General features: G+C 46.4%; 1 protein-coding gene across 8 annotated transcripts in view; it reads right to left on the minus strand.

Moving 5' to 3' along the window:
* The window catches only part of Ctif (cap binding complex dependent translation initiation factor), a 265,733-nt gene that overhangs the window by 38,012 nt on the left and 211,108 nt on the right, over positions 1-16,613 (minus strand). For all 8 annotated transcript variants that reach the window (XM_013357600.4, XM_013357599.4, XM_078030064.1 and 5 more), the window contains one exon: positions 2,875-3,030. In XM_013357600.4, the coding sequence (XP_013213054.1) occupies positions 2,875-3,030 (156 nt within the window). The remainder of the gene's footprint in view (positions 1-2,874; positions 3,031-16,613) is intronic.

Consider the following 16,613-nt stretch of genomic DNA (forward strand, 5'->3'; position numbering starts at 1 on the left):
TCATTTTGTTTTTTAAGTACTGGGATTGAACCCAGGGTTTTGCTTATGGTAGGCAAGAGCTCTACCACTGAGCCTCACACCCAGCCCTTTTTACTTTGAGAAAAGGGTCTTGCTAAGTTGCTGAGGCTGGCCTCGAACTTGCAATCCTCCTGCTTTAGCTTTCCGCATCGCTGGAATTATAGGTGTGTGCCCATGCGCCCAGCCCTATCCTCATCTTTTCTTAAGGCCCCATTCTGGGGAAGCTGAGTCGTGGAGTGGGAGTTCAAGAACTCCAGGCAGCCCTAGCATGGTTTGGCCGTGTCTTCTCTTTATGCTTAGGCATTTGCTCAGTCCCTGAGCCCCATCAGCCGGGAGAAGCCCTGCTCTCTGAGAGCTGAAGGCCCCAGAATAAGGCCTCTGCGCTCTTCCTTCTGTGCTCAGCAACTTGGCCTAGTGCACTCGGCTCCCTCTCCATGCTAACCCATCTTCCCCAAACCCTTGCAGAAAAAGCAGAATGAGCCTCTATGCAGATGAGGAAAGCTCAGAGCAGGTAAACTCTCCCCCAAGATGGCACAGTTAAAAAACCGTAGAGCTAGGATTTAAACCTCGGGGTAGCCTGAATCAGGGAGCCTGCTCTACCTTGGGGCTCTGTGTTCTTCTTTTACAAAATGGTGAATGGCATGAATGATTTATTTACTCTTCAAGTTTGCCATGAGCATGATCTGGGTCTGTATTTTTCAAACTCTGCCCCCAAAGTTTAATCCATCAAACAAATGTGCATTTGGAAGGGCTCTCTGTTCTTGTCTGCGTAGGTCTCCTGATACCTTTGGCACCTCATGCCAGAAAGTTTGCACTAACTCAGATGGTGTGAAAAGTGTCCCAGTAGCCAGGCCAGTGCTCAGCTACAGCCCTGCCCTGCTTCCTGCTGAGGGAGCAGGTGACAACAACACGGGATGGGGGTGGGGTGTGTTAAGATCACACAGAAGGAACCTGCTGGGGCAATTCAGGTCACTGCCCTAGAACAGCACTGTCCCTGTCTTGAGGTGGCTTGCCAGAGGCACAGGGCAATGCAGGCAAGGATGGAAGGACCCCAGAGGCCATCCAGGAAGCTCCCTGCCTCAACTCAACCCAAAGGGACCCGGAAGGCAAAGCTGCCAGCCCTGTGGGTGCTGCGTGCTGGGCCAAGGCCCTTGACCGTGAACTAGCCCGGAGAGGTCGACGGCGGGACTTGGGAAACAAGTCTGAATTCAAGAACATTTGTGAAGAAACAGGGTTCTTCCTGTACAGTGGCAGAGGCTTGCTGGCTTATCAAGTGTCCCAACCTGCACGCTTTGTTTTAGGCTGGAATGAGCACGCTATGGTCCTATAAACAGATGCTCTGAAAACACCATAAACACAACTCTGCCTCTGCTCAAATTGCTCTGTTATCTTCTTCATTCAAAAAACACAAACATATCCCTGGACTCCACCCCTCCCCTTCAGCCAACCAGAGCCCTTTCCCTGCTGACCCCCGTCGCCCTGTGCGGACTTCCAGAAGGGCTCGCCCACGCATCCATCCTCTCCTCCACTGACACCCAGGTCCCCATGACCTCCTTGTGGCCAAAGCCAGGACACTTCTCTGTGTTGGTCCTTTGGCTCTCTAGAACCTGTCCCTCCCAGTGTCCTGGTAGTAGCAGAGAGCTGCTAGGGTGGGAGGGGACAGCACTCCAGAAGTAAGGGACTTGCAGAACCTTCTGTCAGAGGGACGCTGTGATGGTTCTCATGGACTTTTCTGGACTCTTCTTGACACCTCACCCTCTTGGTTTGCCTCCTCCTGCCCAGGCCATTCCTCTTTCGCCCCCTCTATGACCCTGCCTCTCTCCCCATCTAGACCCTCTTTCTGAGTGACTCCATCCATCTCCAGGCTCCAGCACCAGGTGCACATGGACACTTAACCCGAGTGAACCCCCTATCTCCCTGTAACCCCTTCCAGAGCTTCAAACTCTTCTTTCCATCAACCTTGGACCCAAGGGTGCTCAAAAGGAGACCCAAATGTCATGTCCCGAAACTGATTCCTGGTTCTCATCCCTATACTGTTTCTCTTCCAGCATTTGCTCTTCCTGAAAATGTGGCCACAGGTTGGTAAACAGAGAACTTGTTAGTTTCTTCCTCCATCTCCAATAGCATGTCCTGTTGGCTCTAACTCAAAAATACAACTAGGACTCAACACCCCTCTCCCTCCTCTTTCTCAGGGCTGTATTCATAGCCCCCAACCTCACCCTGCTGACACAGGGTCCCAAGAAATCCCAATTGGGCTGCAAGCTTCCATTTTTTGTCCCCTTTCAAATTTATCCTGAGAACGGCCAGAATTACCTTATAAAATGTGTTATAATACTCTGTAGGGCAAGTGCCCCATGAAGTTCTTGCTTCTTCAAAATTTATATATTTACTTTTTTTCCTTTCCTAGGGACCCAACCCAGGGCCTTGCATATGCTAGGCAAGCACTCTACTGCTCAGTCACACTCCCAGTCCTGGTTATTCTTATTTATTCCTTGTTCAGATGAAATGTAGAAGCAAATATGTTCTTTATAGAAAATTCATTGAAATAATACCCTGGGCCTCCTCTCTGTGGCCAGCGTGTTGGATTAGGAGTTACTGAAGTCTGAGTTAAAGGAGTTCTTTAGGTAAACCTAATAAATGAAAACCTGGCTTTCGATGTAGAGGCATGGGGAATGAGGTCTCTCTTTACCAAAGCATTTATAAGCTATGCAACCTTGCGGCTTTCTAGCGCTTCTCGCCCGACCTGCCATTTCTGCGAGCCGGGGGCGTGGCCAGGGTGCGCCCGGCCGGGGGCGTGGTCCGGGGGTGTGGCCTGTCAGGGCGGGGCCCGGCTGAGGCGGGGCCTACGGCTCTTACCTCCCTGAGGCACGTGTAGATGGGGCACACCAGCACGCGGAAGGGCTCGCCTGTGCTGCTGCGCATGGTGCCGAACACCTCGCACAGGAAGGTGATGAAGCCGAGCCAGCGCTCCACGTCCTGTTGCTGCAGCTCCTCGCGCACTGTGAAGTCCTTCTGTGGGGGCACAAAAGACGGTGTCAGCGAGGGGCCCGGGCACAACCCGCTGCGCCACAGAACCTGCTCTCCAAGGGCCGGTCCTGGGCGGCACGCAAACCCCATGTCTTAAATGAAGATGGGGTGGGTGACCTGTGGACTCTCTGGGGCAGCGGGACCACCTTGACTGGAGGCCTCTACACCTCTTCTCCAGGTGTCGCTGTGTTGGGGCACAGATTCATCTTTCCCCAATATTGCCCAGGCATGCTGCAGGTCACCACCCTCCTTCCCAGAGGCCCTTAAATCTTGCCTTCATGACCTCAAGACTGAGGAGGTGGGATGGGACCGGGATGACACCCTTCTTAGACTGCTCCCCTCCCTCTTTCAACTCCCTGTGGCTACACTGTCTCCTTTGGCTAAGCTCCGTATCACAACCTCTCCATCAGGGAGGGTAACCGGAACACACCCTTGCCAACAGGGCCAGCAACTGGTCACCCAGGCCCATTTTTAGCCCTGGCCGTTGGCTAGAAACACAAGTATAGCCCCTGCCTGCAAAGGGTCTAGAAGACAGTAGGAAAACTGAAGCATGCGTTCATTCACTCACTCATTCTCCCTCCTTAGAGTATTACTGTGCTACCTGCCAGGGCCTGGCCTAGGGGCTAGGCTAGGCAGGTTCCCTGTTAACTATGATACAAGAGAGATGGGATTAAAAGCCATCAAGGGTTCCAGTAAAGGGACTTTGGAGTTCAGAGGCAGGAGTTACTACTCTCAACTGGAAAGCAGAGCCTTCAAAGAGGCTAGGATTCTGACAGGAACAAGTATCTAGAGTAGTCAAACTCATAGAACAGAAAGAATGCCTAGGGTTGGAGGCAGGGGGAGTCATTTAATGGGTACAGAGTTTCAGTTTTGCAAGATGAAAAAATCTTGGAGTGTGAGTGTAAGTTAACCCTACCCAGCTACAAAACGATAAAGTTGCTTGAAACTTTTATCTTACTTGAATGCATGTTCCAGCCAACAAAATTTATGACTCAAGTCTGAGGAAATCATAGTACAGAGGAATGGGAAGGGAAAATCGGGTAAATGCATGAAATCCAGTCAAGATAATTAATTATAGCTGGCTGCGCAGGTATATGCCTGTAATCCCAGTAGACAGGGAGGCTGAGGCAGGAGGACTGCAAGACAGAATCAGACTCAGAAAATGAAAGAGAGAAGAGAGAAAAGAAAAATAAATAAAAGGAAAAAAATATACTGGGAAATGAAACAACTTAGTGAGGTCATAAGCAACTCAGTGAGATGCTCATATAAAATACAAAAAAAGAGCTGGGGATGTAGCTCAGCGGTTAAGTTCCCCTGCATTCATTCCCTGGTACTTAAAAAAAAAAAAAAGTAACAATTTTGGTTATAGAGTGAATCAAAAACTAGACATTGTAAGAGAAGATTTTTTTTTTTAATTTTAACAACCTTTTTTTTTTTTTTTTTAACTTCATTATTAGTTTTGGACCCTGAAAGATTGTTTGGAGGTTTTATCAGGGAAGCACAGCTACTGGGATACCCTTGGTCAAAGAAAGCTCCTCCTCTATTGCTCCTCCTCTACCGAGCACAAGCTTCAGGAGGGACACACATGGAGTGTTGAGGGCACAAGGGGACATCTACCTAGCGATGGGGTACCTACCCTGGAGATCAATGGGGTGACAGGTATAAAAGCCAGATGGTCCTCACATCCTCATTATTAATTTTGGAAACAGGGCCTTACTATGCTGCCCAGGTGGGTCTCAAGCTCCTGAGCTCAAGTGATTTTGCCTGGCTGATATTTAGTTTTAAAAATAAATAATAGTTTCATGGTAGTAGTGACTTAATAATCCAAGATTACTGACAACTGATAAATACTTGTGGGAAGGGGATGAAAAATAAATAAAGCCTAAGTGTGATAATCATAGAAATATAAGTTAAAGTACATTTTTTTAAAAATGTTCAAACATTAGTAGATTGTTAGTAGAACTGAAAACAGAAAATGAAAGAGAGAAGAGAGAAAAGAAAAATAAATAAAGGAAAAAATTGTACTAGGAAATGAAACCACTAACATTCTATTATTGGTGAAATGGGCAAGATGATTTAAATAATAGAATTATTTAAATAGTAGTATTAATAAGTCTAAATTAAAGCAACCTTATAGTGAACTGTGATTCCACTATAATTTTCAAAACATAGAAATTGTATGGGTTAGACACTGGGACCAAGAATTAGCAACAACTTAAAAAAACCACAACAATTACTTATGTATTTAAAAGGTATCCTCTTAAAGAAAGATGGGATAAGAAATAATCAAATATTCAATAGATTATTTAGGAAACAAAGAGCCATAAAAACTGGTAGGATGTGGCCCAAGTTATGATAAGAGGTCAATTTATAGTTTCAACTATTTTGGCTATTAAATAAAGGAAGAAAATGTATCACTTAAACCTCTGTTTTCCAATATGATAAACACTAGATATGTATGATTATTGGGTGCTTATAATGTGGCTAACCAAACTGACATGTTCTGTGAATGTACAGTAGATAGGGTTTTTCAGAGATTTATATAAAAACAAGAACACAAAATGTTTCATATTTTAAAAAGGCTTAGAACCCATTGAAATGTGGAGTGTACTGAGTTAAATAAAATATATTATTAAATTTCAAATCACACATTTGTCTGTCTGATAGTGTTACTCCAAACATGCAGCTCAAAAGTTAAAAAATTGCTGAGCCAGTGGCATACACTTAGAATGTCAGTGTCTTGGGAGGCTGAGGAGGGAGGACCTAAGTTGGAGGCCAGCTTGGGCAACTTGGTGAGACCCTGTCTCAAAAAAAAAAAAAAAAAAAAAATCAAAAGGGCTGGAGGCAAAGTTCCGTGGTAGAGTATCCCTGGGCTTAACCCCAAGTGTCAGGAAAAAAAAAAAAAAAAATTCAACAAACAAAACAACAAAAACCCAACTGAGCTAATAAAACCACAGCTAAGGAAATACAGAAAAGGACATAACCCAGATAAAGCTGGAAATTAATTACTTAGAGAAAGGAAGCTATATATGAAATTAAGAAGCAATAGAAGTGAAATAAGACGTGAAAATGAATATGACTTTGATTTTGAAAAAAAAGAATGGAATGGGTGATTTTTCAGAAAATAAACATCACCAAACTTTACTTTAAAAAGGAAAAATCCAGAATAGATGAAAAAAAACATAAAATAAAAAGTCATGAAAGATTTACCTTTAGAAAGTCTCTAAATTTATGACTTTTGCAGGTAAATTCATTCAAACTTTCAAAGAATTAGATAACTGCTCTCCTTTGGAAACTGACTCAGAATCAGGAAAAGATACACTTTCCAACCAGGTCCCTCTGACCCAGACTCCTGTCGTCAGTAAATTGTGACCAAGATGCCTGTGGGCTAATCCCTGTGATGTGAGTAGACGTCAAGGTCTCAAGTAAAATACGAGGAAACGAATCCAATATAACCAAGTAGATTTTTATCCTAGGAAGACAAGAATGATTTAGTATCAGGAAATCTATAAAGTAATACACCACATCAATAGGTCTGATTAAGAGACAGCAACAATGACCAATGACCCTCAATGACCCTTGGAACAGAGGAAATAAAATTATTAGATTAGCCAGGCCCAGTGGCTCAGGAGGCTGAGGCAGGAGGGTGGAGAGTTCAAAGCCAGCCTCAGCAATTTAGTAAGGCCCTAAGAAACTCCGTGGGACCCTGACTCTAAATAAAATGTAAAAAGGGCTGAGGATGTGGCTTAGTGGTTAAGTGTCCCTGGGTTCAATCCCTGGTACCAAAAAAAAAGAAAGAAAAAAATAGTTTATATGTATGAAAACTCCAGGAAAACACTCTAATAAAGATGAGAATTAATCAGAAGTTAGTAATTAAAAGAATATTTACATAAAAATTAATATTCAAAAATCAACAGCTTTCTTCATAGCCACATTGACCAGTGCCTCATTTTAATGCACAAAAGCTCATCTGTAAAAGCAACAAGATAGTGAAATTCCTCCATGAAGAAAACTGCAAAGACTAAGCTCAAGCTTTTGAGCGATGGTCTTGAACAAGTGAAGAAACACATAATATTCCCAGTGATAAGCTTTGTGAAGATGGTGGTTCTCCAGGCACTTCACAGAAGAAGAAATACGAATGGCCAACAAATATATGAAAAAGTGTTCAACGTTTCTAGCAATTAGAGAAATACAAATCAAAACTACACTGAGATTCCATCTCACTCCAGTCAGAATGGCAATTATCAAGAATACAAATAACATTAAATGTTGGCAAGGATGTGGGGAAAGAGGCTCATTTATACATTGCTGGCAGGACTGCAAACTGGTGCAATCACCCTGGAAAGCAGTGTGGAGATTCCTTAGAAAACTTGGAACGGAACCAACATTTAACTCAGTTATCCCACTCCTCAGTCTATGCCCAAAGGACTTAAAATCAGCATACTACAGAGACACAGCCACTTCAATGTTTATAGCAGCTCAATTCCCAAGAGCCAAGTTATAGAACAAACCCAGGTGCTCTACAACAAATGAATGGATAAACAAAATGTGGTAATATATACACAATAGAATATTACTCAGCCATAAAGAAGAATGAAATTATGGCATTTGCTGGTAAATGGATGGAAATGGAGAATGTCAAGCTAAGTGAAACAAGCCAATTCCAAAGAACCAAAGGCCAAATGTTTTCTCTGATATGCGGATGCTAACCCACAACAAGGGAGGAAAAGATCAGAAGTTAATTAGAGAAAACCAAGACTTTATTATGGTTTGACCTGATAGTTGCACCTTTGGGTGATTAACATAAAGAAACAATTAAAAGTCACAGAAAAAAATAAGCTTAATGCACACTAAAAATTCAATGACAAAAGCTTCAAGACCAGGGGGATGGCTAAGTAAACGATGATCCATGGATTCACTGAAAATCATGCTTATGACAAGTTTATAAAAGGATGAGAAAATGTTCACTTAATGCTCAACGAAAAGAGCAACCCCAAAACTGCATGTACTCTACCATCTCATTCATGATTAAGATTTTTTAAAAATGAGAAATATTCAAAGTGTTTTTTAATAGTAGTTGTTTCTTAATAGTGGAATTATGAATGATCTTTATTTTTTATTTATTCATCAGAGTATGATCTTTATTTTTTACTTAAAATCTCTTTTTTAGCTGTGCCGGGGCACAATACCTTTATTTATTTTTATGTGGTGCTGAGGATTGAACTCAGTGCCTCACACATGCAAGGCAAGCGCTCTACCACGGAGCCACAACCCCAGGTCCTATTTTTTACTTTTTATTATTTTCTACATTTCTCTTTCTGTAACCATTTCTTTTATAATCATTAAAAAAAAAAAAAGACAGTTACTGACTTTGGTGACCTCTTTCCTCCCTTTCTCTGAGGAGGACCGTGGACCTTTTGGGGCCCTCTGGCAGCTAGCAGTGATTCGCACCAGAAAGGTGGGGAGCTGGGGTATGATGGGCCTGCGTGCCTCCTCTGGATGCAGGGGCTGGAGATTGCCAGCTTTCCCTCTGAACGAGGACTCCCTTTCTGCCAACTGAAACTTGCCTCTCCTGGGGTCCTGCTCTGCCCCGACCTCAGCCTTTTGCATCCCAAAGCAGCAGGGCCTCAGATCCGTGGCAGCCATTTCCAAGTCTGCTCTTTGGCTCTAGGTTCTCATCTGACTGGCAGGCTCCCTCCCAGTATCCCTTACTGCCTTTCCCCAAACTTTAAGGCTACCATTTAAGCCCTGTTTCCTGCCTAAAACTATTTATTGACGTCCTGCTATTTCCTGCACCGGCCACATCAATAAGCCCTGAAAGCCATTCAGTGTCTCAGGTTTCCCAAGGCATTCTGGGAAATTCTTCCCGCTCTGGATAACCACATGGACTCTGGCGTAGTGGAGTCCTGTGGCCGGGCCAAAAACAGCTGTGTACAGGCAGAGGGGGAGAACATCCCCTGCCCAGCCCCCGCGGGCAGCGGGCAGCCACTGCAGGGAGATGGATGCTGCTGCAGAGGAGGGAGGGGCCGAGGCACAAGGACCACAGTGTATTTTTGCACTCCCTGAAGGGGACGGGCAGACCCCATCCCTGTGGGCACACCATCGCTCTCCTCTCCCTTTTTTAAAACAAATGACGGAGGGAGACCTGCCCGTCCAAACTTGACTTTGGCGTGCTCCTGTCCGGAGAGGCGGCTGCTGCTGCCCTCTGAGGAGGGGGTGGTGGGGGGCAGGAAGCTTCCTTGGCCTTGAAAAGTTGGGATGCAGCGTGGGAGAGGTGGGCAGTGGGGGAGCCGGGGGCAGCTCCCCAGCAGTGGACCCAGCCATTCTCCCAGGCAACGGGTTGGGGGTCTTAAAAGAAGGATGTGATAGAATTATTTATATTAGGGAGAGGAAAGCAATTTCCAAATCAAGGATGCTTCCCCCCACCCCTTACGTGGCTCAACCCTTCCCCCCTTCAGAGTTCTGATCCCGCGTGGCTCCTCGGGAGGTCCTGCTCTCTTCTTTCCCTCCTAACCCTTATCACCTGCTATTGGGGGGTCAGTGTTTGTGGATGACCTGTCCCTTCACCAGAAGGGACACCCCAGGGCCGTGGACCTCGTATCCATTGCCGTGTTTTAGAATGGGACCTGGCTCATGACAGGTGCTCAGGGAACACGTCGGGCCTGGATGGAGAGAGGGACCAGACCTCTCCAGAAGCCCAGGCAGCTGCTAAAACATGAGCACGGACGGTGAGTGAGCTTGCCCAATTCTTCTTTCCTCTTATTTGTGACTTCTCATTTCACTTCCTAGGGTTTGTTTGTTTGTTTGTTTGTTTGTTTTAACCCTTCTCAGGGTTGCTTCAGGTAAGGCCATGGAATCACCTGTGACTTGGATCTTGTTTCTCCCCAGCCCCGATCTCTCCGTCAGTCAGACTGTCCTGCTCTGAGAAGCCTGGAGACCCAAATGCAGGCTCCCCTGCACCTCCTCCAGAAGGCCTCCTCACTCATCCCCCTCACCCAGCACAGGGGGGGTCCCAGGGAAGTGCCTCCTTCTCAGAGTAGCCACCGTGGTCCTTTCTTGGCACAGGCTGGCACCAGCGGTGATTCAGGGAGGGGAATTCCAGGCCTAGAGCTGCTCAGGAGTGTGGGACCTGGGGACATTTTACACCGCAGGTCACTCCTGGCCCAGAGAGGATCCGGAATATTCCCTTTCCTGGATTCTCTTGGGACTCTGGGGCCCCATGAAACACCCCTGAATCCTTAAGAGAAAGGATTTGGGGATGTTAAGCCACCTCAAGTTGGTGTCTGTGACTTGGGAACTAAAAGAAAACTCAGGGGTTCAGCAATAGGCTCCTCTGCCGTGACAGGTTCCAGGGTGCTGCACAAGGTGACGAGGACTCCTGAGCCTGGAATGGGCAGAGCTGGGGAGAGGCAGCGCCTCCGTCGTGGGGGGATCGGGGTGGAGGAGGGGGAAGGGCACTCCCGCCGGCACCCTGTCTCTGGCAGGGCTCCTCAGGCCCGCCTCTCACACACCCACTCGGAGCAGCACTCAGGAAGGACTGCCCACGTCGTGGCCTCTGGCTGACCGGGTCAGGGAGACCTCCTTGGCTTCAGTGAGTCACACGTGCAATGTACTGGCACACAGTAGGTGTTTAACAAGTGGCGGGGAGACCTTCTGAGTTGTCTCCTGAGTCACTCTGCCCACCAAAGCCTGCCCGAGACCTGGCTGCGCCCTCCTGGCAGACATGTCCCTGGGCTGCACTCACAGCTGGCCATCTCAGCCACCTTCTGGTCGTGGCGAACAGTCTTGCTTCAGCCTGCTGGGCCAAGGCCTGGCCCTGGGACCACCAAGCCTCAGCTCTGGGTCTGACCTGCAAGTCACCGTGTGCGCCTCGGATTCGGCAGCCATCTTCCGTGCCTGCCCACCTTGTCTGGGAGAGATGCCCCATAGGACGCGGTGAGCACGGCCCTCTGCCCCAGGGCTGGTGGCCTGCCTCAAGTTCTGGAGTCTGCTGGACCCTGGCCACTGCCTGGGTTTGGGTCTGTCCTTTCTCACTGTAGGTTTGGATCTTTCCCTGAGTGTCCCTGGCCTCCCTGATCCATGACCCAGATGCTCATCACAGGATGCCAATTCCTGGTCACTCCAGTGCTTCTCTCTGCTCTGCCTCTGGACCCAGGATTCTCTGGCTTAGGGGAAGGCCACAGAGCCAGCCCCAGGGGCCACAGAGGTTCTCTCCTCAAATCTCAGGGAAGGGTTGTGACTGGCCCTGCTCCTCATGTGACCATCCCTCCGACCAATCACCGTGGAGATGGGGCTCTCTGATTGGCCAGGCCTGGGTCATGTGACCGTCGCGAACTGAGGCAGTGAGTTCTGTAGATCCCTAGACGGAAGACAGAGTCACCTCCGCCCAAGGGTGAACACAGACCCTGCCTGGGACCGAGGTGGCCGTCATGCCCCAAACTCTCCTGAGCATCCTGCCAAGTTCCCTATGTGCTGGTGTAACTGCTGTCCTTTCTGTCCCACCCAGAAGTCACAGTAGAACAATACTCTTGAATCCAATCAGTAGGCAGGAAAATCGTGCCCTCAAGCCTATCTTTTAACAATGAATGATAATAAAAACTACTACTAAGGACTGTCTCTGTGACTGGTGGTTCAGGACACTGGGCTTGGCGATGCTGGCACACACTGGCCCGGAACAGCCGTCAGCCTCTTCCAGTTGAGTCTAGATCATTCCGGAGACATTTCCCCAAGCTTTTTAGGCTGTGAGAACCCAGAATATTTCTGTTGGCAAAATCAGGTCAGGTAGGCTCAGCCTGCTGCTCTGCGGGAGGGGGCGGGGAGCAGTGCTGGGGTTCAGTGGGAGAAGCTGAGAAATCAGGCTGATTCAGTGGGAACTCTGTCTCACACTTCCGCAGGCGTGAAGCCTCATTCTCAGGCAAGGGGAGCCGGCACCTGCTGCGGCTGTGGCCTTGAGAAACCTTCAGAAGGGGCTGGAAGTTTTCCTTCAGCTGAGCAGGAGGGAGGGGCTGGATGGTCTGACAGATGGGGAAGACCAAGGGATGAACAGGAAGTCCCCACAGCAAAGCATCCCTGGACTTGGGCTCAGGGAAGACACAGGTGCAGCTCACCAGTTCAGGGGCTGGGGGCTGAAGTCCATGCACCTGAGCAGGCCTCAGGAATCAGGAGCTTCATTCACAGCCTGATCTCACCTGCAGCCCACCTGGCATCAGTGTGACCCACCCTGCACCCACGTGACACCTTCCTGTACTTTACCGGCTCTACCCCATGGCGTCTCCCTGAAGGATGAGCTACCTTGGTCTCACCACTTCCCGAGGTGGATGGACTTGAACCCAGGTTTCTGATTCTGCCCCTGGTGTTCTCTGTACCCCTCAGAGGTGTCCTGTTTGAAAAGACCCCCACATAGACAGGATAGCGTTCACCTCCATCCTGAAGAGAGAGCTGAGGGTATGGAAGTAGGTCACCAGGGCTTGACCCAGTACAGGCGAGTGTTAGCCATGATGCACGGCTCCCTACGGAGACAGGGCAGGGGTGCCCACTTTGGCCTCAGTCTGAGGAAACCAATTGCAAAATAAAGGCAGGGAGTCTAGCGGATGGCATTCGGTGCCTGTGCCCCATCTGTAAGATGGAAAGAGACCATCCAACTGGTACCCAGGGCCAATGAGGCAACGGGATGATGATACAGATTGTGAAACCCTCCCTAAATAGAAAAGAGTTACTAGGGCCTGCTCTGCAAAGTGAGAAACGGAAGTACACCGCACGCAAACGTCCTGTCCTGAGTGAGGAATTGGGAGCTGGGGCCAGAATCTACTGACGCAGCTTTTTGGAGCTTCCTGGAGTCTGCCTGCAGAGATCTACCTGGACCAGGTTCAACTAAGAGGCCAGATGTGGACATGCTGTGAGGGATCTCTCTGCTCTGGGATGGGCCCACAGGCCACGCTCCGGAAGCCACTGGAAACTGATGGGTTTTGGAAATCCTAACCTTTAACGAGCAGCCCGATCACTGCTGAGATCATTCGGAGGGCTGGTGTTAAAACAGGCGATTATGCAGGTGTTATGAAACTATTCACAGAATTTGAGAAAACCCCTTGAAATGCTCACGAAGAGAATCGGCCTATGGTGGAGATTCCAGAATGAGTCAGCCTGAAGCCCCAGTCCACCCATGACTTTGACTTTTGCCACAGATGAAGTGTTCAAAAGTCACATTAAGCTGCCGCAGATACTGCTGCTGTGCCCGGAGGTCTCTTCTCTGGGCACAGACTCCATTACCTCAGATGTGAATTCCGAGGCCACCTCTGTGGTCGCTGCTGCTGAACCAGAAGTCTCCTGTCAATCAACTGCCGCCTGCACCTCCACGTTGTTGCTGCTGCCAGCCTGAGGTCACCTGGAGGTCTTCTTTCTGGGTGCTGCTGCCACAGAAGAAACCACTGCCCTGGGTGCACCTGAGGTCGACACTGCTGCTGACCCCCCGGAGATCCCTGGGGATGCTGCCCCACAGCTGCCGTTACAGCCGCTGTCCCTGCTGACCTGCTGCTTGATGCCAATCACCATCACCACTACTGCGGCTACCACGGCCTAGAGCACTGCTTCAGGGGAGACTCCAGGTTTGGTTGCATGTGGCTGCACCCATTTTGGGACACCAGCCAGGGCCTGGATGCCAGCGGGTTTTCCACCACAAGAGCCTCTATAGTTTGTACTCTAGGTCGCTATTGGACTCATCCTTTTGATTTAATGCAAGAAAGCAGTAGACGCCTTAGTGGGAGCTATTAGGTTCAAGGCTATATATGGTGTACACTGGGTGCTGTTTGTAGTGGTCTCACCAGTAAAGACAGAGAACCGGAAGCCTCCAGGGACACTAGGCATCTACAGGGTAGAATTTATCCTGCCTTAGATCCCTACCTCTGGTTGGAAAAACACACTAACAACATGAAAAAAACAAGGGACTAAAGCGCCCCAAACAAACCAAGATGCTTCCACAACAGAAGCCACTGATAACACAGTCGAAGAAATGTCCAAGGAGGAGTTCAGATTGTACACAGTTAAACTGATATGCAAAGTAAAGGATAGTATAAGGAGTAAAATTCAAAGAAAAAAATATAGGAAGTGAAAGACCACTTCAATGAAGAGTGAGAGATCGCCAAACAAATAAAAAAACCAAGCAGAAATCCTTGAAATGAAAGAATCAGTAAACCAAATTATAAATTCAATAGAAAACAGCATCAACAGACTAGACCACTTGGAAGACAGAACCTCAGCCAGTGAAGACAAAATATATGATCTTGAAAGTAGAGTTGACCATGCAGAGAAGATGGTAAGAATCCATGAACAGAACATCCAAGAATTATGGGATAAGGTGAAAAGCCCAAATTTAAGAGTTATCCCCATAGATGAAGGAGCAGAGATACAAACCAAAGGAATGCACAATCTTTTTGATGATATAATAGCAGAAACCTGAAGAATGGAGTGGAAAATCAAATACAAGAGGCTCACAGGACCCTAAATGTACAAAATTACAGCAGACCCACACCAAGACACATTATAATGAGAATGACTAACACAGAGAATAAAGATGAAATCTTAAAGGCTATGAGAGACAAAAATCAAATTACGTATGGGGGAAAATAATTTGGATCTCAACAGATTTCTCAACCCAGACCCTCAAAGCTAGGTGGTCCTGGAATAATATATTTCAAGCTCTGAAAGAAAATAGATGTCAACCAAGAATTTTATATCCAGCAAAATTAAGTTTCAGATTTGAAGATGAAATTAAAACTTTCCATGGTAAACAAAAATTTAAAGAATTCACAACTAGAAAGCCTATACTACAGAGCATTCTCAACAAATACTCCATGAGGATGAAGTGGGGGAAAAAAGTGAAAACCAGCAAAGGGAGGAGCTACACTAAAGGGACAGTCAACCAAATGAGAAACCAAGACAAATCAAAAACCAGAAATAAATCAAAATGACAGGGAATACAAATCATATCTCAATCATAACCTTGAATGTTAATGGCCTAAACTCATCAATCAAAAGACTTAGACTGGGGCTGGGGCTTTAACTCGGTGGTACAGCGCTTGCCTCCCATGTGTGAGGCACTGGGTTCAATCCTTAGCACCACATGAAACTAAATAGATCCTGTGTGTTCATCGACAACTAAATAAATATTCTTTTTTTTTAAATTAGTTTTTTTAGTTTTAGGTGGACATGATGTCTTTATTTTATTTCTATGTGGTGCTGAGGCTCGAACTCAGTGCCTCCTGTAAGCTAGGCAAGCACTCTGCCACTGAGCCACATACACAGCCCCTAAATATTCTTTTAAAAGACATAAGCTGGCAGATTGGATTAAAAACAAGACCCAACAATATGCTGTCTTCAAGAAACTCTCCTCATGGGCAAAGACATCCACAGGCTGAAGGTGAAAAGATGGGAAAAAACTCATCACTCATCTGGATTGTGTAAACGAGCAGGGGTTTCCATTCTCATCTCAGATAAAGTAGACTTCAACCAAAGTTAATCAGAAGAGACAAAGAAGGACATTTCATACTTCTTAGGGGAAGTATATATAAGCAGGACATAACAATTGTAAATATTTATGCCCCAAACAATGGAGCATCTATGTTCATCAGACAAACCCTTTCTGAATTTGAAGAGCCAAACAGACCACAGTACAATAATACTGGGTGACTTTAACACACCTCTCTCATTAGTGCATAGATCTTCCAAACAAAAACTAAATAAGGCAACTATAGAACTAAATAATACAATCAATAATTTAGACAACAGACATATATAGAATATTTCATCCATCAATGAGCAAATACACTTTCTTCCCAGCAGTCCATGGCTCCTTCTTTAAAACAGACCATATCTTATGTCACAAAGCAACTCTTAGTAAATACAAAAACAAAAACAAAAACAAAAAACAAACAAACAAAAAACAGAGATAATACCTTGCATTCCATCAGATCACAATGGAATGAAATTAGAAATCAATGATAAAATAAAAAACAGAAGCTACTGTAACAATGGAGACTAAATAATACACAATTGAATGATGAATGGAGAGTAGAAGAAATCAAGGATGGAATAAAAAAATTCTTAGAGGTAAATGAGAACACTGATACAACATATCAAAGTCTCTGGGATACTATGAAGGCAGTATTAAGAGGAAAGTTTATTGAATTGAGTGCATTTATTAAGAGAATGAAATGTCAACAAATAGATGACCTACACTACATCTCAAAGCCCTAGAAAAATAAGAACGAAACAACACCAAAAGCAGTAAGATGCAGGGAAAAGGTACACTCATACACTGCTGGTGGGACTGCAAATTGGTGCAATCACTATGGAAAGCAGTATGGAGATTCCTCAGAAAACTGGGAATGGTACCACCATTTGACCCAGCTTTCCCACTCCTTGGTTTATACCCAAAGGACTTAAAATCAGCATACTGCAGTGATGCAGCCACATCAATGTTTATAGCAGCACAATTACAATAGCTAGACAATGGAACCCATCTAGGTGTTCCTCAATAGATGGATGGATTAAAAAAAATGTGGTATATAAAATCA

Source organism: Ictidomys tridecemlineatus, chromosome 13 (genome assembly GCF_052094955.1).
Source record: "Ictidomys tridecemlineatus isolate mIctTri1 chromosome 13, mIctTri1.hap1, whole genome shotgun sequence".
NCBI classification, from domain to species: domain Eukaryota; kingdom Metazoa; phylum Chordata; class Mammalia; order Rodentia; family Sciuridae; genus Ictidomys; species Ictidomys tridecemlineatus.